A 27,292-nucleotide genomic window follows, 5' to 3' on the forward strand; every position below is an offset into this window, starting at 1 on the left:
TTGAGACATTACCACCACCTTGACCAAGGGTCCTCCTTAGTGAGTTGCATTGCATGGAACCTCATTTATTTGATTCTGTGTATGAAAGCTTTAACCATCTTATAAAAGCTTGAAGGCTTTTACACCAATAATTTAATAGTGTAGTATTTCCCCTGAGCTAACAAACTCTTTTTAACTACTGACTTGTCTCTATGGTGAATCTAACATAGGGTGCTCTCCTACTGACAAGGATTGCATAATGCTCCATGGACTTAAATCTTATTTACAGAACACAGAAAAGCCTAAAATGTTCAAGCAGGGCCTGTGTGGTAATTTTTGACTATGATTCTAGGCTTAGAAAAGTCCCTGTCAGAAAGAATTATAGCAATAACTAGGCAATTAAGATACCACTTAGCACCACCATAATACTTAATCTTCTTCAAAGTCCTTTTATTTCATTGGCTCTTGTGAGCTTCACACCATTTTACCTTGTGTAGTAGGTAGTATATAAGTTAGGAAATCAAGACACTGAGTGGTCAAATGTATTATCCAAAGTCCTACAGCTATTCTGTAACAAAAATCAGCCTGAAAAAGTCTTGAGGCACTTCTGTTTCTTCAGAACTCCTAACATAGTAAGGTCGGAAGAGATCACAAGATCACAAACAAAGTTATGTTGACAGAACAACTGGATTTGTGTGTATGGTGGGGGGAGCGGTGTCATGAGCTATTCATTGTAGCTATCCACATGGATCACATTTGTTTGCAGTTAATTTGATCCATGGTCCTTTGTCCGTTTGCTCTTGGTTGTCAACCCCACTTTTCCCATATTCTAATCATCACTAATTAATAGGGGACTGTATTCCTTTTAAAGGACTTTATACAAAGACATTGTCACTGCATCCTTTCCAAGCTCATTTCTAGAGAAATTCATATGCAGTTCTTGACCTCCTGGCATGCTTTATTTTGTTCAAGGTAGATATGTTTCAGTATAAATCATGGAAATTTAGTCCTGTAATTTAGGAAGGTTTATTGAACATTTGTGCCCAAGTGTACTGAATTATTTGAGATATAAAAACTAATTCTAAAATCCAGTTCTTGTCCTCAGGGAGCTTATTACCTAGACGGATCATGATTGGAGAATTCACAGTAACAAATAAATAAATAAATAACAGCTTCTGTGGGTTAGAAAACAGAGACCACGATGAACTAGAGTTTGCAGGGAAGGATTCATGAAAGGGAAACATCCTATAAAAGCCTTAAAAGGTGAATAGGATTGGGGTTGCTGAATGTTAATACTGGAGCCAAGCTAACAACCATGTTAAACACACACACGCACAATATCTCAATAGTTTCACAAAAAATAGTAGTTTATTTCATTCTTACATCACAATTTAATATGGGTTGCCTGGGGAGTGGAAGAATCTCTGCTCCAAGCAGTGATTCAAGGAACCAGGCTTCTTCCATCTAGTGATTCCTCAGTGCCTTAGGCCTTGGAGTCCTCTACTGGATGATCTGCATGCAGTCAGCCTACAGTGGAAGGTAGTAATCCATAGAGAAACTCAATAGACATCTCGTTAAGGATCAGACCTAGAAGTCGCATACATTACTTTTGCCCACATCTAACTGGAAAGGAGGCTAAGAAACGTAATCTAACTCTGTTCTCAGAAAGAAAGAGAAACGGGATGACATGAACACATAGCATTGTCTCTGCCATAGTGAAAATGAAGGACCTTATTAATTTTAATTGATACATATAGATATATATATGGGAGCTATGTGTGATTATTTCATACATTTGTATAATTTGTAAAGATCAAATCAGTATAATTAGGGTATTCATCACCTTAAATAGTTGTCTTTTCTTTATGCTAGAAACATTCAAATTATTCTCTTCTAGTTATTTTGTGATATGCAATAGATTATTATAACCTATATCACTCTACTGATTTATCAAACACTAGTTCTTATTTCTTCTATCATAGTGCATATTTATACCCATTAATCAACCTCTCTTCATCCTCCCCTACCCTTCCCAGCCTCTGGTAACCACTAATCTACTCTCTTTTATAGCTCCCACATATCAATGAGAACATGTGATATTTGTGTTTCTGTGCTTGAGTTATTTCACTTAACATAATGACCTCTAGTTCCATCCATGTTGCTGCAAGTGATAAAATTTCATTCTTTTTATGGCTGAATAATATCCTATTGTGTATATGTGCCACATTTGCTTTATCCATTCATCTATTGATGGGTACTTAGTTGATTCCATATTTTGGTTGTTGTGAATAGTGCTGCAGTAAACACGGGAGTGCAGATATCTCTTTGATATACTGATTTCCTTTATTTTCTATATATACCCAGTAGTAGTAGTGGAATTGCTAGATCATATGATAGTTCTATTTTTAGTTTTTTGAGGGACCTTCATTCCATTTTTATAGTGGCTGTACTAGTTTACATTCCCACCAACAATATATGAGGATTCCCCTTTCTCCACATCCTCACCAGCGTTCATTATTCCCTATCTTTTTTAATAAAAGCTATTTTGACCTAGGTGAGTTGATATCCCATTGCGTGGGGTCTCCTTTTTAGGTGGTAGTTCATATGATAATAGTAAAATCACCGAACTCCCCACCACATGGAAGCTCTTGAGTACTTTCTTGAAACTCATCAGCTCTGTGAAGATGAAGCCACAGAATACCTTTTAAGAATAACTCTGAAGAAGTCTAAGAGATCTATAGGAATACAAGAATTCTTAACAATTTTTGTGATGGGTCAGAGATCCTTCTGACAATCTAACAAAACCAGTGGACTCTCTCTCCCCATGATAATACCCATACACAAAACATTCTACCAATAATTTCATGGAGTTTCTGAACCTTCTTAAGCCAGTCTGTACCCCACCTCCATGGTAAAGCAATTGATAACCTCATTTAAGCTACATGGCATAGTGGTTAAGAGAATGGGCATTAAACTCAGACAAACTTGTGTTAAACTAGCATTTTCTTCCCCCCCCCCCCCAACTTTTACTTTAAGTTCAGGGGTACATGTACGGGTTTATTACATAGGTAAACATGTGTCATGGGGGTTTGTTGTGCAGATTATTTCATCACCCAGGTATTAAACCTAGTATCCATTAGTTATTTTTTCTGATCCTCTCCCTCCTCCCACCCTCCACTATCCAATAGGCCCCAGTGTATATTGTTCCCCTCTATGTGTCTGTGTGTTCCCATCATTTAGCTCCCACTTACAAATGAGAACATGTGGTATTTAGTTTTCTGTTCCTGTATTAGTTTGTTAATGATAATGACCTCCAGCTCTATCCATGTCCCTGCAGAGAACATGATCTTATTCCTTTTTATGGATTCATAGTATTCCATGGTGTATATGTACCACATTTTCTTTATACAGTCTATCAGTGATGGGCATTTAGGTTGATTCCATATCTTTGCTATTGTGAACAGTGCCGTGATGAACATACATGTGCATGTGTCTTTATAATAGAATGATTTATATTCCTTTGAGTATATACCCAGTAAGGGGACTGCTGGGTCGAATGGTATTTCTGTCTTTAGGTCTTTAAGGAATCACCATACTGTCTTCCACACTGGTTGAACTAATTTACACTCCCACCAATAGTGTATAAGCGTTCCTTTTACTCCACAACCTTGCCAGCATCTGTTATTTTTTGACCTTTAATAATAGCCAATCTGACTTGTGTGAGATGGTGTTTCATTGTGGTTTTGATTTGCATTTCTCTAATGATCAGTGATGTTGAGCTTTTTTTTCATATGCTTGTTGGCCACATGTATGTCTTCTTTTGAGAAGTGTTTGTTCATGTCCTTTGCCCACTTATTAATGGGGTTGTTTTTTTTTCTTGTAAATTTGTTTAAGTTCCTTATAGATGCTGGATATTAGACCTTTGTCAGATTCATATTTTGCAAAAATTTTCTCCCATAGGTTGCCTATGTACTCTGTTGATCGTTTCTTTTGCTGTATAAAAGTTCATTTGTCAATTTTTGCTTTTGTTGCAATTGCTTTTGGCGTCTTCACCATGAAATCTTTGCCCATGCCTATGTCTGGAATGGTATTGCCTAGGTTTTCTTCCAGGGTTTTTATACTTTCGGGTTTTACTTTTAAGTCTTTAATTCATCTTGAGTTAATTTTTGTATACGGTATAACGAAGGGGTCCAGTTTCAATCTTCTGCATATGGCTAGCCAGTTATTGTAGCACCATTTACTGAACAGAGAGTCCTTTACCCATCGCTTTAAACAGCATTTTCTAGGTATGTAACCTGGAGTTAGTTACTCTACCTCTCTGCACTTCCATTTCCTCATCTAAAAATTACATTGGCCAGGCGCGGTGGCTCAAGCCTGTAATCCCAGCACTTTGGGAGGCCGAGACGGGCGGATCACGAGGTCAGGAGATCGAGACTATCCTGGCTAACCTGGTGAAACCCCGTCTCTACTAAAAAATACAAAAAAACTAGCCAGGTGAGGTGGCGGGCGCCTGTAGTCCCAGCTACTCAGGAGGCTGAGGCAGGAGAATGGCGTAAACTCAGGAGGCGGAGCTTGTAGTGAGCTGAGATCCAGCCACTGCACTCCAGCCTGGGCGACAGAGCGAGACTCTGTCTCAAAAAAAATAAATAAAAAATAAATAAAACTTTACATTAGTATAACTCCAAAGGGCTGTTGTGAGGATTATATGAGAAAATCTATGTAAGGAATCCAGCACAGTACCTGAAATATCATAGTATTCTTGGCAAATGGAAATGATTATTGTTTAGTAATATTAGTCATCTTTCATGGATTTTCAGTGGTGTTTACCTGGGTTTCATACATACTAGGCTCATCTAGAATTCAACATAGATCTTCAAATTTCAGCTTACCTATCACTTAAGTCTGAGAAATCACTTGTGACTTTCATTTCCCCAGCCCATCCCCCAAGGATGCTCTGATGGCACCTTGGACTTCCCCCCAAACTAGTGCTTATCTAATGGCATTGTAATTGCGTGGTTATTTCTCTGTCTCCCTCTACCAGTTTCCAGGCTTTCTAAGAGCAATGCCATGTCTGTTTTATAGTCTCCTGTACTCCCATTGCCTAGGACAGTGCCTCACACATAGAGGGTGCAAAATAAATCTTGAATAAGTTAATGAGTAAACAGGAAAACATTTTTCTCAGTAAGCTTTAAGAAAAATAGTGGTTGGTGGATTTAAAAGGTCTGTCCATTCACTTTGCCTTATGGCAAAGCTGAAGTCTAAAGCTTTGAGAGGATCAGAAGGAGCTGAAGACAAGACAAATGCTAAACACTGGCATCGTGTCTTTCTCTCAATCCGAAGTCTTAGTTAACTAGCCCACAAATTTATTGTTCCTTATAATGACTATGAAGCCCTTTGAAGTGACTTTTGAGTAATCAAAAGAAGATGTTCCAGTCAGCAGAATATTACTTTGAATGCTTATCATTTTTAATTTGTGTTTATGTTCTTTGGAAATTGACCTTTACTATGTAGAATGTACTATAGCATTTTACTAAACAAAATATCTGATTGAATAACTCACTATTCACTAGTCATATAATATTACAGTGAGTTTATTAGTGTTTCCTACTGGAGAAATCATGATGCCATTGTTAACCACACAGTGAAATCATCTCAGCTGGTCATTAAGCTCTGCCTCCTTCCAACCTCTATTGACACACAGAAATCTGTAAACCCTCCAAGTTCTAGAAGTTCCATTTAGTGGCTACACAGTGAGAGAACTTACCAGGCTTATTATGCATAAGTAACTTGGCCCTTTCTGATCCCAGAGGGTAATTAAGTGGACAGTAGTCAGGTGGGTTGAAGAATGGACTTTTCTGCCTAGTAGTTTCCATATATACCACACATATAATACCAATTTTCAGAGAATTGGAATGCACATGAACAAAGAAAAATTCTCTTTGGCTTAAAGAATATTTTTGAATCAGTTACACAATTCAGCACTCTCAGTATTGGAGATTGAGCTGACACCATATTAGGCTTAGGACTTTCCCTGGAAGTTGATTTAACCATTTATCTTTGTCTCATAAAATTAAACAGCAGATTGTGGCCAAAAAACATCCAGTATTTCAGTTTTCTTGTTGCTAGGGCTATAGATGAAGAAAATGTTATGACTGCTTTCCAAAGCTTATATTCTGAAAGATGTTTCATTTTTTATATAGAAATAATAAAAATGTAGGTGGCCTCAACAGCTGTAATTTTAAAAAATTAAGTACAGAGATGCCTTCTGCCAACATTTGAAATTGGCATTCTACACAGCCAAAAACTGTGATCTTCACTGTTTTCTAATTTGGGATTTTAGCTACTATTTGCAGGCTATTAAGCACCACATCTGGACTCTCAGTGATTACATCAGGATGCCCCTGTTCCTTCAGTATTGATCAGTAGCGTCTTTTTCCCCTCACAGGTGATAAATTTATAAGTAACTATCCAGGCTGCCCCAGCTTTAGGCAATTGTCTTCTTAAGAATTATAGTATTTATTCATTGGAGGATAATAAGACAAGGGAAGAAGTCAAATAATTTCGCCTATAATTTGCAGCGGTTTCATACAGAGCAATGCTTCACAAAGAAAAGAGCCTGCAGTTCGCATATTATATAATATCCCCTACTTTGCATGGGATGTTGTGAATAATTTTTTTTACAAGATGCGCTTTATTTATGAGCAGGTCTCTCCATAGAAAGAGCTTGTTAGGGCTTAATGCTGATGAATGGAGACAGCACCATTCACATTTCCAGGTTATGGTCTGTCAGTACTTTCATTATATGCACTAATTTACAATGATTTATTTATTTTCTCCCAAATGTAAAAATGTGCTCCAAGCTAAACATGCTGTCTGGGCATCTGAGGCCGATGTTTTCCTTGGTGCAGGGGGATTTTTAAATTCAGATTTAAAGTGAGGGGACTCAAGCTATTGTGTGTTTTCTTCCCGCTTCCACCTCCACCTGCCTCGCATCACTGCCTAACCTTGTGGTAATATCGGAGATCTCTATATTTTTACTTGCTTTGTAAATGAATTCTGGTTCAAAATTTTTAAACCTGGAAGTGGTTTTCTTAGTACGGCTTAAATCTTTAAATCTTTTCTCATCCAGAGACTGTACCTTTGATTGTGTTTTAAGTGCTAATGAAAATGCTGTCAGTGAGCACATCAATGAACATGACCGTTGGAACAAATTATGCCCACAACGTTGGTTACCAAGTTTTGGAGATCTGGGCACAACAATATCAAAATTGGAAAGTAAATTGAATCTGCAGATCTTGCTAGCCTCAGTTGGCTTTATGTGATCTGAAATCACTCACATGCCCATCTCCAAAGAATAAAGCTTAAAATATATACTGGGAATGTGTCACCTCCTTTCACTCATTCTGACAAGCAGTAATATATCTACTGCATCATCACTATCCCTGGGTTATAACAATAAGCATTATGGGAGGGGAAACCTCCCCAAATGATGGACAAATATTATTCTCTTTTTCCTGCCTGGGGTTTCCAATTTGATTTTTACCCTCAGTGAAAATTAAATACCCCTTAAACTTCACCAGCAAAGAGGTTGCAAAATTGTTGTTTGGGGAATTTATGTGTTGGTAGGTTGATTGGTTGGTAAGGGAAGGCAAATGAGAGGAAAATATGTACATATAAAATATGCCTAGGTACATTTATGAAGCACCTATCACATAGTTTCCTCAAAGCCTTTTCTACTATTTCTTTTTCAACTCCAAACATAAGTGTAACCCAATCAAAGTTAATTAAAGCTTCTCAAGGAAAAAGAAGTATGTTTGGAATTTGGACCATGATAAAAGAAGTTGCTACACAAATATATGAAAGGAAAATATTCCACAAACTGTCAGCAGAATAAGCCCTGAAGGCAAATAGTGAGTATTTAATAAGCCCAGACTTATTTCAAAGGGCACTCATCTGTGGAATTCAGCTGACATGAACAGAGAGAAAGAAGTTCACAGTGTTTAGATCTTCACAAAAAGTAAAAGTAAGAACACTGTGTAAAGTCCCAGATTATCCTCCCTGGATCATCCTAAACTTTGCACTCTGATGGGATGAGAAGTGTGGTTGTCAAAGAAAAGAATTGTCCTCCCTGTTATCAGCAAAGAGATGTAAAGACCTTCCCACATATACTAGTTAAGAATACATTTATTTCTCTATACCTTTTGTGAACCTGCTCAAATTTTTAGAGGATCAGATCCTCTAGGTTTACTACCTCCTCAGAAGAGCAACACTTCATTTTATTTTTAATATCCTTAACTTACTAAAGATCCAGAGTATTCCTCTTAGTCTTAGTTTCAGTGTCACCAGATTCTTTGTCCTTATACCCTCACAGAGCCTAGCATAGTGACAGTCACTATGATTTAGAAATCATAGTGCTTAGTAAATGATTCATGATTTCGTACATGTCGAGCACAACTCCTCTCAGTCTTTCCGTCTCCAGACTTGAGTCTTGAGTCTTGATCTTTCAGTCTATCCCGTTATGACAGCCAAATTTGAAATTTTATACTCAGCAATATTTAATATAGTGGTCATAGAAGGTGATTCTAAATAATAGGTCTGTCACAAACCACACCAAATTTTAAGCAATCAAGAAATTGATGTTGCCAAAACACAAAAATAACAGGCAGAAGTTCCCCCTTGGTTCATCCTCACCCAAATGTTCTAGAGATTAAATAATTGTTCATATGCCATCATCATTTAACCTGCCCCAGTCTTAAAAGTCTTTTTATAAACCACCTTAAGGGTCCTTATGCCTCTAAAAATCATAAAGGGATTTATGGACATGGAAATCCGTTGTTTGGACATGATGGTTTCCTTGGAGAACTCACCAAAACATAGATGACTTTAGAAGTATTCAGGGGACATTAAAATGAATTTGTAACTTTTATAGATATTAACAATTAATACTTCATGAGGAACATCAGGATTAATCAAAGTATACCATAAAGCCAAGTCTTAATATTAACTTCCTGCCAATGAATTAGTTCATCTAAAAGCAGTTTATTAAGTTGGGTTTATAAAATGACTCTAGATGAGTTCACATTTTGCCAGAAAATTCATATGTGTGTGTGTGTGTGTTTGTGTGTTGTGTTGTGTTAAAAGGACATGCTTGCTAGCACAGAAATTCTGACTTTAACATCCATTCAATGAGTTTCACCAAACCTAAATAAAGGGAAGTGAGGAAAAGACTAAATTGTAGACTAGTTTGAAAAATGCCATGTGGTTATTTTCAAGAGCACTGTCAAAAGCTCTGAGGGAAATAGGAGTAGAGCCATATGTTCTTAAAGTGTATCTGATACTTTTTATATGTATTATTTCATATGATATAACAACCTAGGACCAGGCCCGCTAGCTCACGCCTGTAATCCCAACAGTTTGGGAGGCCAAGGCAGGTGGATCACCTGAGGTCAGTCTGAGACCAGCCTGACCAACATGGTGAAAACCTGTCTCTACTAAAAATACAAAAAATTAGCCAGGCGTGCTGGCGGGCGCCTATAATCTTAGCTACTTGGGAGACTGAGGCAGGATAATCGCTTGAACCTGGGAGGCGGAGGTTGCAGTGAGCCGAGATTGCACCATTGCACCCAGCCTGGGCAACAAGAGCAAAACTCCCTAAAACAGAAACAACAACAACAACAACAAAAAAAAAAACAAGATATAGAGTAACCAGCTCATCCTGGTTTGTCAAGGATGGTCCTAGCTTTAAAACTGATCTCTGCCTCAGTTACAGCCAAACCAGAGCAGTAGATCACTTTAGCTAAATAAGGCAGATGATCCTGTCCCTATGTTACCAAAGAGGAGTCTGAAATTTGCAAATGAATGACTCAAAGTCACACATTAGTTGTAAGTGGGGTATTCAGTATTAGAACCCAAGCCTTCGAACTGCTATTATAATAAAAATTTTAAGAAACCAGGCTGTAATCAACACAGTGTGTAAAAACTGTGAAAATTTTTATCAGCTTTTATCTTTTCTAGAAACTTAACCATTCCCTTTGTGATACTGTAATTTTGCTCTCCAACCCCCCTTAATAGATAATATGGAGAAAAAACTCAGCCCAGTTTATCAGAGTTATTACAAACTCCCTTTTAACAAAGTCTGAATTGATGAAAATAATTATAATGCTTTTCAAGTCAGTTATTTGCTAATGCAGTCATGAAAATAAGCAGCAGCGTGTGCATCAGCACCCTAAAAGAAATGTAATATACATGATCTCCCTGTCTTTTCCCACTTAAAGATGATTTTTAATTGTGGGGGCAAGCAAGTATCAAGGGGGTGGAAATGTAAAACTGGACAAAACAAAATTATTAGACCTGGCTTTATCTCTGCATGTGACTTTTTGTCATTTCTTCTCAATACACAAAGAAGTGAATGTATGCCCCAACAAACCTCTCCCATTACTGTACTGTCTGTGCTGAGCAAAACTTAATCTATATGTCTTTAAAATGCCTTTCCATTGCTATAGCTTTTTTCAAAATACAGAACTTAGTACAAATGTGGTTCACTAGACTACTAATGCTCATTTGCTCTTTCCCAACAGGCATCACAGTTGATAGGCATGGATTCATTTACTTTGTGGATGGGACTATGATTCGCAAAATTGATGAGAATGCTGTGATCACAACTGTAATCGGCTCAAATGGTCTGACTTCCACACAACCACTGAGCTGTGACTCAGGAATGGACATCACTCAGGTAGGCACCACTGGTTTTCAAGTATTATTGTCATTTGGCATCATGGAAATGGATAACAATTTTCTCATGTAGAAATTAGGTAGAATGGAAGCCTGGTATATCTGTTATAACACCAGATAGCAGAAGTTTCTGTTTATGTAAGTTACTTTTTTCCTCATTAGAAAAGCTTAGTTGGGAGAAAATGGTAAGCAAAGATGGAAGTAATGTCAGGTAGAATATTGACATACAATTAAGTAAAGTCTCTCAAACTTGAATTAATCAGAAGGTAAGGCCAATCTCATTTATTGAATATTTCTAAGATATGTAATTCTATTATTTTTAAATGAAACAGTGACTGAAATTTAGAAAAATAGTGACTATGAAGGCTCTTTAGACATCTTTTTTAATGAATATATGAGCATGTTGTTATTCACGTGTATATAAATAGCTATTTCTAGGATGTTTGGAAGTTTTCTTAAGTAAAAGCAATATCCCCTCTGAGATCTATTTTACTGTTATTTAGGAAATCTGTTTTTTAGGGTTTGGGTTTTGTTTTTGTTTTTGTTTTTGTTTTTGTTTTTTAAGACAGTGAGGATAAAAGAAAATTCAGTGTAGCTCTCATCTGGGTCAAAAATTCTGATTTTACCACAATTCTACAAAATCAGTGTTAGACATTTAAAGAGATTATAGAGCATACAGCATAGTCCCAACATTCAATGTCTGACTTTCTTAGTCTGCAGAAACAAGAAATGAAGGAAATAGATTAGACAGTCCTCAAACCTTCCAGCTCTAACATTCCATAAATTTGTGACCCTAATAAAGTAGATTATTAAATAATCTTTTCAAAAAAATTAAAGTGGATGTTGAGAGTTTTCAAATTGATTAGCATATCAGAGAGGATGGTCTTGGCTGCAAGTAATAAAATACTTGTCTAAAAGTTGTTTAAACAACAACGTTTAATTATCTCACATAATGAGAGGTCCAAAGATAGCAAAGATGCCAGCAGATTTCCTTCTTGTGTCACATTGGCCAGAATTGAATCACATGCCCATGCCTTCACCAGTCACTGGCAAAGGGGAAATGGGATTACATAGTGGATTCAGACCCTCTAGAAGTGGGTCCCCTTCCCTGAGCACATTACTACCTGATTCTTAAACCAAAATCAGAGTTCTGTTAGCAAGGAGTAAAGGGTTTCTACTGGGGAGGCAATGAGCAGTGTCCCCCACAGTTATGATATTCCTGTTGCTTCATTTGTCATACCACCTAAAACCTAGAAAAACAAGGTAAATGTATTAGTCCATTTTTACACTGCTGATAAAGACATATCCGAGACTGGGCAATTTACAAAAGAAAGAGGTTTATTGGACTTATGGTTCCCCACGGAGGGGAGGCCTCACAATCATGGCGGAAGGCAAGGAGGAGCAAGTCATGTCTTACATGGATGGCGGCAAGCAAACAGAGAGCTTGTGCAGGGAAACTCCCATTTTTAAAACCATTATATCTCATGAGACTCATGCACTATCACGAGAACAGCTCAGGAAAGACCCGTCCCCATAATTCAATCACCTCCCACCAGGTTTCTCCCACGACATGTGGGAATTGTAGGAGTTACAATTCAAGATGAGATTTGGGTGGGGACACAGCAAAACCGTATTAGTAAGTAAAAGGAACACACCCCTAAGAAACCTTGCTTTAGTCATTGACCCTAAGATCTCCTGCCACCTCCACCCACCTTGAGCATACATCTCTATAAAACACTAGCTTATTTAGGATTTCTTCTTCTCTGTGTGCCCTTGCCCTGCCCCAGAAACTCAAGAAATGTTCATATATAGTCAACTACAAAAGTGAAATGGGGAGTTGGGCCTGGAAAACTGACAAAATGAACAAACCCTTTTTAATAGAGATTTGAATGGATCAGGCTATCAAGTCCTAGAATAGTCTAACTTTCCATGATTCAAAATGCTGCAGAAGGCAAGGAAAAGGAGCATTATTTATGGCAATAAAGAAGGGTGTGAATGTATTTGTATAGAGGAGGGGGGAGAGAGAAGATGCACATGTATGATTCACTTGTGGTATATTTTTAGCTTAAAACAGGGCACTTAGTATTGCAATCAGTCAACTCTAAACAACTTTTCTGTTTCTGTGTAGAAAAGTTATGTTGAAAGAGAATTCTTTGTCTTAGTACAGCGAACATATGATCATCATCACCATGAGAAGGGTTATTTTTCACATGACACTTTCCAAACATAATTCCCACTATAAAATCTCCTCACCCTTTTCAGGTTGGGATGTACAATGCAGCCCACTGAAAAGAAGCCCTGGTAACCAGGAGACAGAAACTTTTCTCTGTGGCATTTCATCCTAAGCCTCAGTTTCTCTGAAGTACCCTCTTTCCCCTTTCTTTACACAACTTTAGCTTTAGAGATACAGTAGAATCTTTTGGAGGCAAGGGAGGTTGTGTGGTATAAGAAGGGGATGGTAGAAGCCAGCAGGATTTACCAGGAAAGAAAGCAGGTTTTATGTACAGATTATTTGGCCAGTAACTCTGCTGCTATCTACCATTTCCTGTTCTGTGCCTGAGACACACTAAAAAGTAACTCCAATTTGTCCACCCAGACTGGCTCAGAACAAGGATACTATATTGATCAGTGTCCAGATTATTACCCTCTACCTTTATTGGAGGTCTACTTCTCGTGGCCCCTTTCCCCCAGTCTGAAAGTACCTCTGCCAGTCCAAATCCCATTCTCCATCCTCCTCACACCTCATCTCTTCCATGGGAACCTTCCTTGATGGCTCTAGTCCTCACTGTTGCTTCATTCCCTTACTGGAATTTAGTATCACCATGCTTAAATGTAATTTGATCTTTGTTGGCAAACTGTGCATCCAACTGGTCTCCCACAGTAGACTGTGTGCTCCTGGAACATGCATAGGAAGGGTTCAACAGGTACAGTTAACATCTATAACTGAACCAAAAGGACATAATGGCGAAAAGAATATGAAAGAGTAGTGAGATATGAAGCTAGAAAGGTAAGTGAGGGTGAAATGGTGAAGGGCCTTATAAGCATAATGAAGTTTATACTGGACAATGAGGAGACAATAACAGCATTAAGAAGGGAAATGCGGATTTCTGCATTTCCAACTGAGGTACCAGGTTCATCTCACTGGGGTGTGTCAGACAGTGGGTGCAGGACAGTGGCTGCAGCCCACCCAGCAAGAGCTGAAGCAGGGCGAGGCATCACCTCACCTGGGAAATTCAAGGGGTAAGGGAATTCCCTTTCCTAGCCAAGGGAAACCGTGAAACACAGCACCTGGAAAATCAGGTCACTCCCACCCTAATACTGCACTATTCCAAGGGTCTTAGCAAACAGCACAGCAGGAGATTATATCCCACGCCTGGCTCAGAGGGTCCCACGACCACGGGGCCTCCCTCATTGCTAGCACAGCAGTCTGAGATCTAACTGCAAGGTGGCAGCAAGGCTGGGGTAGGGGTGCCCACCATTGCTGAGGCTTGAGTATGTAAACAAAGTGGCCTGGAAGCTTAAACAGGGAGGAGCCCACTGCAGCTCAAGGAGGCCTGCCTGCCTCTGTAGACTCCATCTCTGGGGACAGGGCATAGCCAAACAAAAGGCAGCAGAAACCTCTGAAGATTTAAATGTCCCTGTCTGACAGCTTTGAAGAGAGTAGTGGTTCTCCCAGCATGGAGTTTGAGATCTGAGAACAGACAAACTGCCTCAAGTGTGTCCCTGATCCCTGAATAGGCTAACCAGGAGGCATCCCCCAGTAGGGACAGACTGACACCTCACACGACCGGGTACCCCCCTGAGATGAAGCTTCCAGAGGAACGGTCAGGCAGAAACATTTGCTGTTCAGCAGTATTCACTCTTCTGCAGCCTCCGCTGCTGATAACCAAGCAAACAGTGTCTGGAGTGGACTGCCAGCAAACTCCAACAGACCTGCAGCTGAGGGTCCTGACTATTAGAAGGAAAACTAACAAACAGAAAGGACATCCACACCAAAACCCCATCTGTATGTCACCATCATCAAAGACCAAAGGTAGATAAAACCACAAAGATGGGGAAAAAACAGAGCAGAAAAGCTGAAAATTCTAAAAATGAGAGCACCTCTCCCCCTCCAAAGGAACGCAGCTCCTCACCAGCAATGAAACAAAGCTAGACAGAGAATGACATTGACAAGCTGAGAGAAGAAGCCTTCAGATGATCAAACTTCTCCAAGCTAAAGGAAGAAGTTCGAGCCCATCACAAAGAGGCTAAAAACCTTGAAAAAAGATTACACAAATGGCTAACTAGAATAACCAATGTAGAGATGTCCTTAAATTACCCAATAGAGCTGAAAACCATGGCATGAGAACTACATGACAAATGCATGAGCTTCAGTAACCAATTCGATCAACTGGAAGAAAGGGTATCAGTGATTGAAGATCAAATGAATGAAATGAAGCAAGAAGAGAAGTTTAGAGAAAAAAAGAGTAAAAAATGAAAAAAGCCTCCAAGAAATATGGGACTATGTGAAAAGACCAAATCTATGTCTGATTGGTGTACCTGATTGTGATGGGGAGAATGGAACCAAGTTGGAAAACACTGTGCAGGATATTATCCAGGAGAACTTTCCCAACCTAGTAAGGCAGGCCAACATTCAAATTCAGGAAATACAGAGAATGCCACAAAGATACTCCTCAAGAACAGCAACTCCAAGACACATAATTGTCAGATTCACCAAAGTTCAAATGAAGGAAAAACTGTTAAGGGCAGCCAGAGAGAAAGGTCGGGTTACCCACAAAGGGAACCCCATCAGACTAACAGCAGATCTCTTGGAAGAAACTCTCCAAGCCAGAAGAGAGTGGGGGCCAATATTCAACATTCTTAAAGAAAAGAATTTTAAACCCAGAATTTCATATCCAGCCAAACTAAGTTTCATAAGTGAAGGAGAAATAAAATCCTTTACAGACAAGCAAATGCTGAGAGATTTTGTCACCACCAGGCCTGCCCTACAAGAGCTCCTGAAGGAAGCACTAAACATGGAAAGGAACAACCAGTACCAGTCATTGCAAAAACATGCCAAAATGTAAAGACCATCGATGCCAGGAAGAAACTGCATCAACCAACGAGCAAAATAACCAGCTAACATCATAATGACAGGATCCAGTTCACACATAACAATATTAACCTTAAATGTAAATGGACTAAATGGTCCAATTAAAAGACACAGACTGGCAAATTGGATAAAGAGTCAAGACCCATCAGTGTGCTGTGTTCAGGAGACCCATCTCACATGCAGAGACACACATAGGCTCAAAATAAAGGGATGGAGGAAGATCTACCAAGCAAATGGAAAACAAAAAAAGGCAGGGGTTGCAATCCTAGTCTCTGATAAAACAGACTTTAAACCAACAAAGATCAAAAGAGACAAAGAAGGCCATTACATAATGGTAAAGGGATCAATTCAACAAGAAGAGCTAACTATCCTAAATATATATGCACCCAATACAGGAGCACCCAGATTCATAAAGCAAGTCCTTAGAGACTTACAAAGAGACTTAGACTCCCACAAAAAAATAATGGGAGACTTTAACACCCCACTGTCAACATTAGACAGATCAACAAGACAGAAAGTTAACAAGGATATCCAGGAATTGAACCCAACTCTGCACCAAGCAGACCTAATAGACATCTACAGAACTCTCCACCCCAGATCAACAGAATATACATTCTTCTCAGCACCACATCACACTTATTCCAAAATTGATCACATAGTTGGAAGTAAAGCACTCCTCAGCAAATGTAAAAAACAGAAATTATAACAAACTGTCTCTCAGACCACAGTGCAATCAAACTAGAACTGAGGACTAAAAAACTCAATCAAAACCACTCAACTACATGGAAACTGAATAACCTGCTCCTGAATGACTACTGGGTACAAAACGAAATGAAGGCAGACATAAAGATGTTCTTTGAAACCAATGAGAACAAAGATACAACATACCAGAATCTCTGGGACACAGTTAAAGCAGTGTGTAGAGGGAAATTTATGGCACTAAATGCCCACAAGAGAAAGCAGGAAAGATCTAAAATTGACACCCTAACATCACAATTAAAAGAACTAGAGAAGCAAGGGCAAACACATTCAAAAGCTAGCAGAAGGCAAGAAATAAGTTCAGAGCAGAACTGAAGGAGATAGACACACAAAAAAACCCTTCAAAAAATCCTGGCCTTCAAAAAATGGCTTCCTGGCATCGATGGTATTTACATTTGGCATGTTTTTGCAATGGCTGGTACTGGTTGTTCCTTTCCATGTTTAGGAGCTGGTTTTTTGAAAAGATCAACAAAATTGATAGACTGCTAGCAAGACTAATACAGAAGAAAAGAGAGAAGAATCAAATAATGCAATAAAAAATGATAAAGGGGATATCACCACTGACCCCACAGACATACAAACTACCATCAGAGAACACTATAAACACCTCTACGCAAATAAACTAGTAAACCTAGAAGAAATGGATAAATTCCTGGACAATTGCACTCTCCGAAGACTAAACCAGGAAGAAGTTGAATCCCTGAATAGACCAATAGCAGGCTCTGAAATTGAGGCAATAATTAATAGCCTACCAACCAAAAAAAGTCCAGGACCAGACAGATTCACAATTGGATTCTACCACAGGTACAAGGAGGAGCTGGTACCATTCCTTCTGAAACTATTCCAATCAATAGAAAAAGAGGGAATCCTCCCTAACTCATTTTATGAGGCCAGCATCATTCTGATACCAAAGCCTGGCAGAGACACAACAAAAAAAGAGAATTTTAGACCAATATCCCTGATGAACATCAATGCAAAAATCCTCAATAAAATACTGGGAAACCAAATCCAGCAGCACATCACAAAGCTTATCCACCATGATCAAGTGGGCTTCATCCCTGGGATGCAAGGCTGGTTCAACATATGCAAATCAATAAATGTAATCCAGCATATAAGCAGAACCAAAGACAAAAACCACATGATTATATCAATAGATGCAGAAAAGGGCCTTTGACAAAATTCAACAGCCCTTCATGCAAAAAACTCTCAATAAATTCGGTATTGATGGGCCATATCTCAAAATAATAAGAGCTATTTATGACAAACCCAAAACCAATATCATACTGAATGGGCAAAAACTGGAAGCATTCCCTTTGAAAACTGGCACAAGACAGGGATGCCCTCTCTCACCACTCCTATTCAGCATAGTGTTGGAAGTTCTGGCCAGGGCAATCAGGCAGGAGAAAGAAACAAAGGGTATTCAATTAGGAAAAGAGGAAGTCAAATTGTCCCTGTTTGCAGATGACATGATTGTATATTTAGAAAACCCCACCGTCTCAGCCCAAAATCTCCTTAAGCTGATAAGCAACTTCAGCAAAGTCTCAGGATACAAAATCAATGTGCAAAAATCACAAGCATTCTTATACACCAATAACAGACAGAGAGCCAAATCATGAGTGAACTCCCATTCACAATTGCTTCAAAGAGAATAAAATACCTAGGAATCCAACTTACAAGGGATGTAAAGGACCTCTTCAAGGAGAACTACAAACCACTGCTCAATGAAATAAAAAGAGGACGCAAACAAATGGAAGAACATTCCATGGTCATGGATAGGAAGAATCAACATCGTGAAAATGGTCATACTGCCCAAGGTAATTTATAGATTCAATGCCATCCCCATTAAGCTACTAATGACTTTCTTCACAGAATTGGAAAAAACTACTTTAAAGTTCATATGGAAACAAAAAAGAGTTCACATTGCCAAGACAATCCTAAGCTGAAATAACAAAGCTTCAGGCATCATGCTACCTGACTTCAAACTATACTACAAGGCTACAGTAACCGAAACAGCATGGTACTGGTACCAAAACAGAGATATAGACCAATGGAACAGAACAGAGCCCTCAGAAATAATACCACACATCTACAACCATCTGATCTTTGACAAATCTGACAAAAACAAGAAATGGGGAAATGATTCCCTATTTAATAAATGGTGCTGGGAAAACTGGCTAGCCATATGTAGAAAGCTGAAACTGGATCCTTTCCTTACTCCTTATATGAAAATTAATTCAAGATGGATTAGAGACTTAAATGTTAGACCTAAAACCATAAAAACCCTAGAAGAAAACCTAGGCAATACCATTCAGGACATAGGCATGGGCAAGGACTTCATGACTAAAACACCAAAAACAATGGCAACAAAAGCCAAAATTGACAAATGGGATCTAATTAAACTAAAGAGCTTCTGCACAGCAAAAGAAACTACCATCAGAGTGAACAGGCAACCTACAGAATGGGAGAAAATTTTTGCAATCTACTCATCTGACAAAGGGCTAATATCCAGAACCTACAAAGAACTCAAACAAATTTACAAGAAAAAAGCAAACAACCCCATCAAAAAGTGGGAAAAGGATATGAACAGACACTTCTCAAAAGAAGACATTCATACAGCCAACAGACACATGAAAAAATGCTCATCATCACTCACCATCAGAGAAATGGAAATCAAAACCACAGTGAGATACCATCTCACACCAGTTAAAATGGTGATAATTAAAAAGTCAGGAAACAACAGGTGCTTGGGAGGATGTGGAGAAATAGGAACACTTTTACACTGTTGGTGGGACTGTAAACTAGTTCAACCATTGTGGAGGACAGTGTGGTGATTCCTCAAGGATCTAGAACTAGAAACACCATTTGACCCAGCCATCCCATTACTGGGTATATACCCAAAGGATTACAAATCATGCTGCTATAAAGACACATGCACATGTATGTTTATTGCAGCACTATTCACAATAGCAAAGACTTGGAACCAACCCAAATGTCCATCAATGACAGACTGGATTAAGAAAATGTGGCACATATACACCATGGAATACTATGCAGCCATAAAAAAGGATGAGTTTGTGTCCTTTGTAGGGACATGGGTGCAGCTGGAAACCATCATTCTCAGCAAACTATCGCAAGAACAGAAAACCAAACACCACGTGTTCTCACTCATAGGTGGGAATTGAACAATGAGAACACTTGGACACAGGAAGGGGAACATCACACACTGGGGCCTGTCGTGGGGTGGGGGGGAGGTGGGAGGGATAGCATTAGGAGATATACCTAATGTAAATGATGAGTTAATGGGTGCAGCACACCAACATAGCACATATATACATATGTAACAAACCTGCACATTTTGCACATGTACCCTAGAACTTAAAGTATAATAAAAAAATTTTTTTTAAAAAAAGAAAGGGAGTGGTAAGAGGGGAAATCTTTGACCTGCTCCTGCTCTGGGAAAGCTTCTAATTTTTCATCATTAGCTGTGCGATATTTTTGTAAATGTTCTTTATTCTATTGAAGAAGTTTCCCTTTATTCCAAAAAAAAAAAAGAAAGGAAATGCATTTTTAAAATAGTATTAAGCATGGAAATCAGTTTTAAGAGATCATTCTAGCTGTTGCATGGAGAATCAAGTGAAGCAAAATAACACTAAAGGCAGGGAGACCACTTAAGAGGCAGTTGAAGAAATCCAGGTATGACAAGGACAAAACGTATCAATATAGAAATGATCAGCCCCTTTCCAAGGGACTGCTATAAAAATTAAGCTGTTTTCCAATGCTTTTTGGATGTTCAGCTGATATTTCTTTGGGATACAACTCTGGATGAGACTTTCCATGACACTGCTCAGCTTTACGCAGGCTACATAGGCAAGCAATATTAATGACTGAACCTAAAATATCATAGAAAGGTAGATAGATTAGTTAAACATTGGAGCTAATATCAAAGAACTTGTTGACTGACAATTTCAGAATAGAGGGAACATGTGTATGGTAGTACCATTTACTGAGACAGAGAATACAAGAGGAAGAGAAGCAGGTTTGCATGATGGTTGGATGATGAGTTCAGTTTGGGGTACGTTGAGTGCCTGTGTGGCATCTAGATAGGGATATCTGGCAGGAAATTGGATACAGGTTTAAAGCTTGAGGTCTAACTACAGATTAGAGTTGTGATTGCTATTAGTTTACACATGGCAATGGTAAATAGGGGAGTGGATGAGCTCTCTCACGGACGGTACGTAGTATAAAAAAGAGGAGAAGGCTTAAGACCAAGCTCTGTGGAACACCAGTATTCAAGAAAAGACTGAGGAATGAGAGCCTACAAAGGAGGCTGAGAGAAGGAGACCTGGCAATTAGAAGGAAAACCATGAAGGTGTCAAAAAAGCCAAGAGAAGCAAGCTTTTCAAGAGAAAGGGAATGGTCAGTATCAAATGCTGCTTAGGGATCATGAAAAATGAGGTGCTTTTTAAAGAAGCCATCAGATTTCACAGCATTAAAACCTCTGATAAGAGTGCCTTTGATAGAGTGCTAATTAATGAGAGTCAGATACCAGTGGCAGAGTAGGAAGTGAGGAAATGGAGAAACAGAAAATACATCACTTCTTTGAGATGTTTGGCTGGAAAGAAGAGGCTTTGGCATTGAAACAAATCAGCTCCCAGGTGTGGGAAAATCAGCACCCAGGTGTGGCACAGGTGGACTAAAGCTGGAGCACACCAAATGAAATTGATGGGTCAGTTGATAGAGAGCTTACCAGAAGAAAGCCTGTCTGTGGCACAGCTTCCTAGATGCTCAGCCATTATGACCAGAGCTTCCCATCTGTTTAGACAAGTGTGACAGATTGGCAACCGATGTTTCCCATGACTGTACTTAAGAACATGGGCCATCTTCAGCTAGAGAGAAGAAAGCTGAGCAGGGAGCTTCATAACACCCACCAAGAGCAAAGCGCTAGTTGTTTATAGTAGTACTTACAGTGATCCAGCTGAGCTTACACAGTGCTCAGTTTCATATTTCAGTAAATCAAAATATATTGATGGGTGAGGGCACAGACAAATGTCTAAATGAGAGTGCATTGTTTCTGCTGACAGGAATGGACGGGAGAGAAAATAGAGGCCTATGCTGCAACATGAAGATTTGAATCAGACCTTAAGAAAAGCTTACTGTTTCTAACACTATGTGGCAGCATCATATATTACAAAAAAAAAAAAAATTGTGGAGTTCCCACCTTTTGAAACTTTTCAAGCAAATATTGGATAGCAATAATCTATGAATGCTTGACATACAGGCCTCTCTGGAGCCAGGAAAATGGACCAACTGTTTTCTCAAAGTTCCTTCCAACTCCACAAAGGTGTCTCCACAGAAATACAACCAAATATCTAAAGTTTCTTGTTACCTTTCCAGCATTCCAGCATTTCAAAACCAAAAGATCTCCAACAAAGAAAGGCCCATCTATGCTAGCATAGTATCTATGGAGGTTAGAAAGTGATGTGAGAGAATGGTCCTCTTCATCTTACTTGCCTTCATCTTCTGTACTTTTCTGTGGCAAACCTAAGCCCAAAGAAGAATCAGTTCTCAGGGCTTGTCCTAATCTTCAGCAAATCATTAAGTCCTATAGTAAGTCTAAGAATAACTGCTACCACTTATAGAAAGCTCATTATGTGCCAGGAACTATGCTAAGAATCTAATTTACACTCTTCCATTTTATCTACACAACCCAACCACCCTTGAGAGGTAGGTATTATTATCCCCATCTGCCAGAGGAGAAAACTGTTAGTCAGAAGGATTATATATTGTGCTATGGCCATAGAGTTATTGAGTGATATAACTAAGATTTTGGCACAAACGTTCTGAGCCCAAGCGTGCATTTTTCCAGCCTCTGGAGATGACCAAATATCATTGTATTTAGCTGAATGACAAATGCCACTTGGTTGAAGAATATGCTGTTTATTCACAGAATGTGTGTTTAGTGGCAGTTAGGAAAGAGTTTAATAAAACCTAATCGTCTCAGGAAATGAAATTTGCTTTGACAATAAAATCATCCATTTGTTCAAAATCAATATCTTTTTTTGATTTACTGAAATCTGAAACTGAACTCTCAGTACAAACTCTGAAGCATAACTGCCCTTTGTAAGCACTGCTATAAGCAACCAGGCCTTTCACTTCAGGAGATGAGTTGATTATCAAGAGACTGGGTGCTTTATTTCTGTTGCTGCTTTTGAATCATCCTGCTCTGGTAACTCACTTCCATCTGATGCCTGACTAGAATGGAATTGGGAGTTAGAGCAAATTTCTTGATGGGATAGCAAGTTACGCCTTGGAGCCAGCCTAATGCTTTTCCCAAAGTCAGCCCAATAGGAGATACATAAGCAAGATGGACCTTTTGCATGCATAGGAAATCCTGTTGACCTACTGACCATAAGGTACACACTTGGAGCTGTTTGTCTAGAGCATCCAGATACACAACCAGTGCTTCATAAGTGCTTATTGGATGATTTGTATGTTTCCCACTGGTTTCCAATGTTTCACACTGGTTTCCAATAGCACCCATTTGTCAGATGGGTATAACGGGGTAGGGGAAGCATCGTCCATAGTTGCGCAGGAAGGAAGGTAACATTCTTTGGAGGAGCAAACTTTGTACTCATATATTACATCTATTGAACTAGTCCACTAGGAATCTTACTCTTCTCAGTCATTTGATGCCTGACTTCTCTCCAGAATATTCTGACCATGTAGTAACAATCCAACCTATTTTCAAATGCTTCTTGTGATAAGGAATTTACTACCTCCCCCAGGCAGCACATTCCATCTTTGAATGCCTCTGACGACAAGCTCTTCTTGGCTCCCTTTAACTTTTTGTCTTCCTTTAACTTTCACCATCCAGTCTTACTGCAACTGTTCAGGCTTTCTTGAATTATAAATTTAATCTGTTTTCTATGAGATCAATCTACTAGTGAATCAAGCACTATACTGGGTATGTTTATATATGTTATCTTACTTAATCCTCGTGACAGTCCTTCAAGATAGGTATTATGTTCCCCTGTTTTTAATACATATGAAAAACAAGATTCAGAAGAATTGAGTAACTTGGTCAAGGTCACACAACCAATAAATGGCAGAGTTGGAATTTGAACCTAGTCAACCTGATGCCAAAGCCCACATTATTTTCACCAAACTACATTAAACTGACTCCTCTACATGACAGCCCTCTTAGTACAAGAAAACAACTCTTTCATGCCTCTTAAGTCACATTCACACTTCATTTAACTATACTTCATTTTACACGGTTTTGAGTTCCTTCACCATTCTTCCAGGATGGAAGACACCATGGCTTCCAGAATGAATAAAATAATCCATATGTGCTCTGAGTACTCAGAGGTAGAATGGGAACTGTCACAACTCCCTTTCTATATTGTTTCTTTTCCTTTTGCCCATTGATTGTGTAAAAAAAAAAAAAAAAAAAAAAAAAAAAAAAAAAAAAACTTTAGCCACAGAACATTTACTTCAAACAAATCAGTCTCAATTTATAAAATAGAAGCAAACAGCAGATTCAAACAAGAGGTGGTGTCCCAGAACCTTCTTTATTCAAGCTTACTTCCATGCAGTGGTAGCTTGCATGGTGACCTCAAAGGCACTTTTGCAAAATGATAAAGAAATAAAGGGCACAGATTAGAAAACTACAGCTAAAGTTGACTGGGATTTTTTCACAGCTATATCACAGATTTGACATATGATGTGATGTGATTACAGAAAACTAAAAATTCACATCTCTCATTCCCATCTCCTCATCTTATGCTTGCACTTAGTGATTTACAACATACTGCTGGGTCCTACCTTAGTCTCTATTCAATTCCATGTTGTCTGAGTTAGTCCAATTCTTTATATTCTTCTGCTATCATCTAATATTTTCACTATCCTTCCCAGCCTTGTGTCGCCTAAGTATTTGATGAATGCTTTCTATGCCTTCATCCATTATAAAATTGATGGATAGGTAGATGCAATTGTGGCACCAGTAGACTAGTTATCTGTTAGGTTATGAATCCATGTGTTTGAACTCTCACCTATTCATTGTGATTCCTCATAATACATTGGGAAATCAATATAATGGCCTATGACCAGCTTTTTAAAAAGATAAAACACACTTTTAAAAATCAAGGTGTATCATGTGTAATGAGGGTGAGTATTGTTTAATAATATTTTTATTTCGACTGGATAATGGTGTAAAATACAGTTCTTAGTGAGTGTCGCAGTCAAAACAAGTTTGAAATCCACTCTCTTCACTGATATTTTCCCCAACTTATCCATAAAGGTATCATGAGAAACCTTACCAGGTTGGTAACTCTGTTTAAAAAGAAATAAGAGCCACTTGAAAAAATTTGTTTCTAGTCACAGTATCTGTAAACATCATTTCCTCATCTAAGAGCTAAAAATACAACTGTTTAATAATACAATTGAAGATCTTTTCTAAACCAACATAAAGCTCCCTCCTTGCAGGTTGTGGGGCACATTTCTGATTCGTCTTGAAGTAAGAACTAGATTTAACCATCTCTAGTCTTCTAGTGCCCACCATTTCTCAATACTTATACAAAGAGTTCTAAACCCAATTTGCATGTTCTAAGGAGTGATTCTTCCTAGCTAGAAAACTTGAACTCAGTTAAAGAATTTAGATGCTCTTTTACAATCCCTTCATCCATTTTGGGCTTTGGTAACTCTGAATCAATATTCTCTGTGGTCATTCTCCTTAACAGAGAAAACAAAACCTTCCCCTCTCTCTCATCCATCAGTATTATACTACCTGCCCCAAGCAGCAGACCTCTGCCTTCCTTGGTTGTCCTCTGCTCTCTACATAACTGAAAAAACAACTTTCTCTTGTCCTTAGATTTTTTTGCAAGCTTCAGATAAAATAACCACAGCTCTATAGAAGGGGTAATATGCAGCCTCCTCTTCAAAATCTACATGTCAATTTAATTTTATACAATTGGGTTCAGCATTTTCTGCTGTTTTAAATACACACACATATATATATAGTCATCCAGGCATGAAAAGTTACAGCAATCTGGGTGGAAAAAAAAGAAAACAAAACAATAGTTTTAAAGTAGAAAAGGGCTAGGCACGGTGGCTTATGCCTGTAATCCCAACACTTTCAGAGGCTGAAGTGGGCAGATCGCTTGAGCCTCAGGAGTTCAAGACCAGTCTGGGCAACATGGCAAAACCCCTGTCTCTACAAAACATACAAACATTAGTTGGGCACGGTGGTGCATGCCTGTAGTCCCAGCTACTCGGGAGGCTAAGGTGGGAGGATCACCTTAACCCAGGGGACACGGCTGCAGTGGGCTGTGATTGTGCCACTGCACTCCAGCCTGGATGACAGAGTGAAACAATGTCTCAAAAAAAATTATTTAACAGAAAAGGCACCTTCTTTTCCCCTTCTTAAACTCTTGCCTAACGTCTGTCATTGTCTTTCCCTCTCTCCCTTGCCAACACTTTCATGTTTACAGAATGTCCTTCATCATCCTGAGTGATACTGATACAGATGATATTGAAACTCAACTTCTTCATGGGTTACTTGCTTTTCTTTGTGCACTTCCATCACTCTCCCATGTGCACACTGAAAGAGAACAGAATTAGATCTTTCAAATGAAGGCCATTATAAGTGAAATTCCCTGCAGGGACAGACTTGTGAGTTTTGTGAAGCTCTGTGGGGAATCAAGAAAATCTGAATTATAATAAGTTTGCCGAATAAAGGGATCTCCCAGGGGAAAAAGAAAAGAAAGTTTATTTTAAAAGTTCTTGCCACCAAAGATGAAAATCTCACCACCTCCACCCCTACCACACCCTCTCAATGTTTCCATTACTATGGAACTTATCTCACTGTCAAAGCAAAGAAAAGGTCTCTGGCCACACTCCAGATAATTCAGACATAAGGACATGTGGTAGAAGGAAAGAGTGAGTTGCAGGTAAACAGCAAGACAGGGAAGATGAAAGCTAGATATCTGAAATATTTGAAAACACATTTCTCAAGGGCCAGTAATACCAGTGTGCAGTAGGCACAAATAGGTGGGAGAAAAAGAGAGGTGAATAAAGGGTAAGATGAAGATTAGAGAGTGGACAGAAGATCAAACAGCAAATTAATGAGGCCCAGGGAGTAGTAGAATGGAACCAAAAAAGTTATTTGGTGGCCCTTATGCCAAACATTTACTCTATCCTAATTGGTCATGGTTAGTTTAACCAATTGAATCAACCATTTTCATAGTAACTATCAACTAATAGATTAGATGGCATTAAAAGCCATACCAACCAAACCTCCAGTGTATTTTCCCATTTTCTTTCACTATTCTCATGCCTAGACCACAACAATACAGCAGCAATTTTAACTGCTCAGAAATTGGCTATTGCAGGAGTCCAAACATAAGCATCCTAAATCAGCAATGTTCTGTTCTATTTATTTGAGCCACATGCACTCAGTCAAACCAGGAGTCACAGCCAATTCCTCCTGCTAATCCCAAGGCTCATATTATAAATGCAGAAATGGGAGTGCTGGGGGAAGTGTTAGTTCCTACAAGATAAAGAGGGAGCTCAATCTACATCAACCATAGCAGGAAGGCATTGTTAACTTAGCCACACTCTTCTCAAAGACCTCAATATGTCAATTACCTTAAATGTGAAAGTATTTAAATCAGAAAGTGATGACTACTGAATAAAAATGAGCAAACTTTCTACCAGGCATGTTTATAAGCCTGG

The 27,292-nt window shown here is 38.8% G+C and overlaps 1 protein-coding gene across 2 annotated transcripts in view; it reads left to right on the forward strand.

Moving 5' to 3' along the window:
- Nucleotides 1–27,292, forward strand: part of TENM1 (teneurin transmembrane protein 1) — a 385,367-nt gene that overhangs the window by 293,883 nt on the left and 64,192 nt on the right. For both annotated transcript variants that reach the window (XM_009198225.4, XM_017954358.3), the window contains exon 20: nt 10,557–10,711. In XM_009198225.4, coding sequence (XP_009196489.2) covers nt 10,557–10,711 — 155 coding nt within the window. The remainder of the gene's footprint in view (nt 1–10,556; nt 10,712–27,292) is intronic.

The sequence above is a fragment of the Papio anubis genome, chromosome X, assembly GCF_008728515.1.
Source record: "Papio anubis isolate 15944 chromosome X, Panubis1.0, whole genome shotgun sequence".
Lineage (NCBI taxonomy): Eukaryota > Metazoa > Chordata > Mammalia > Primates > Cercopithecidae > Papio > Papio anubis.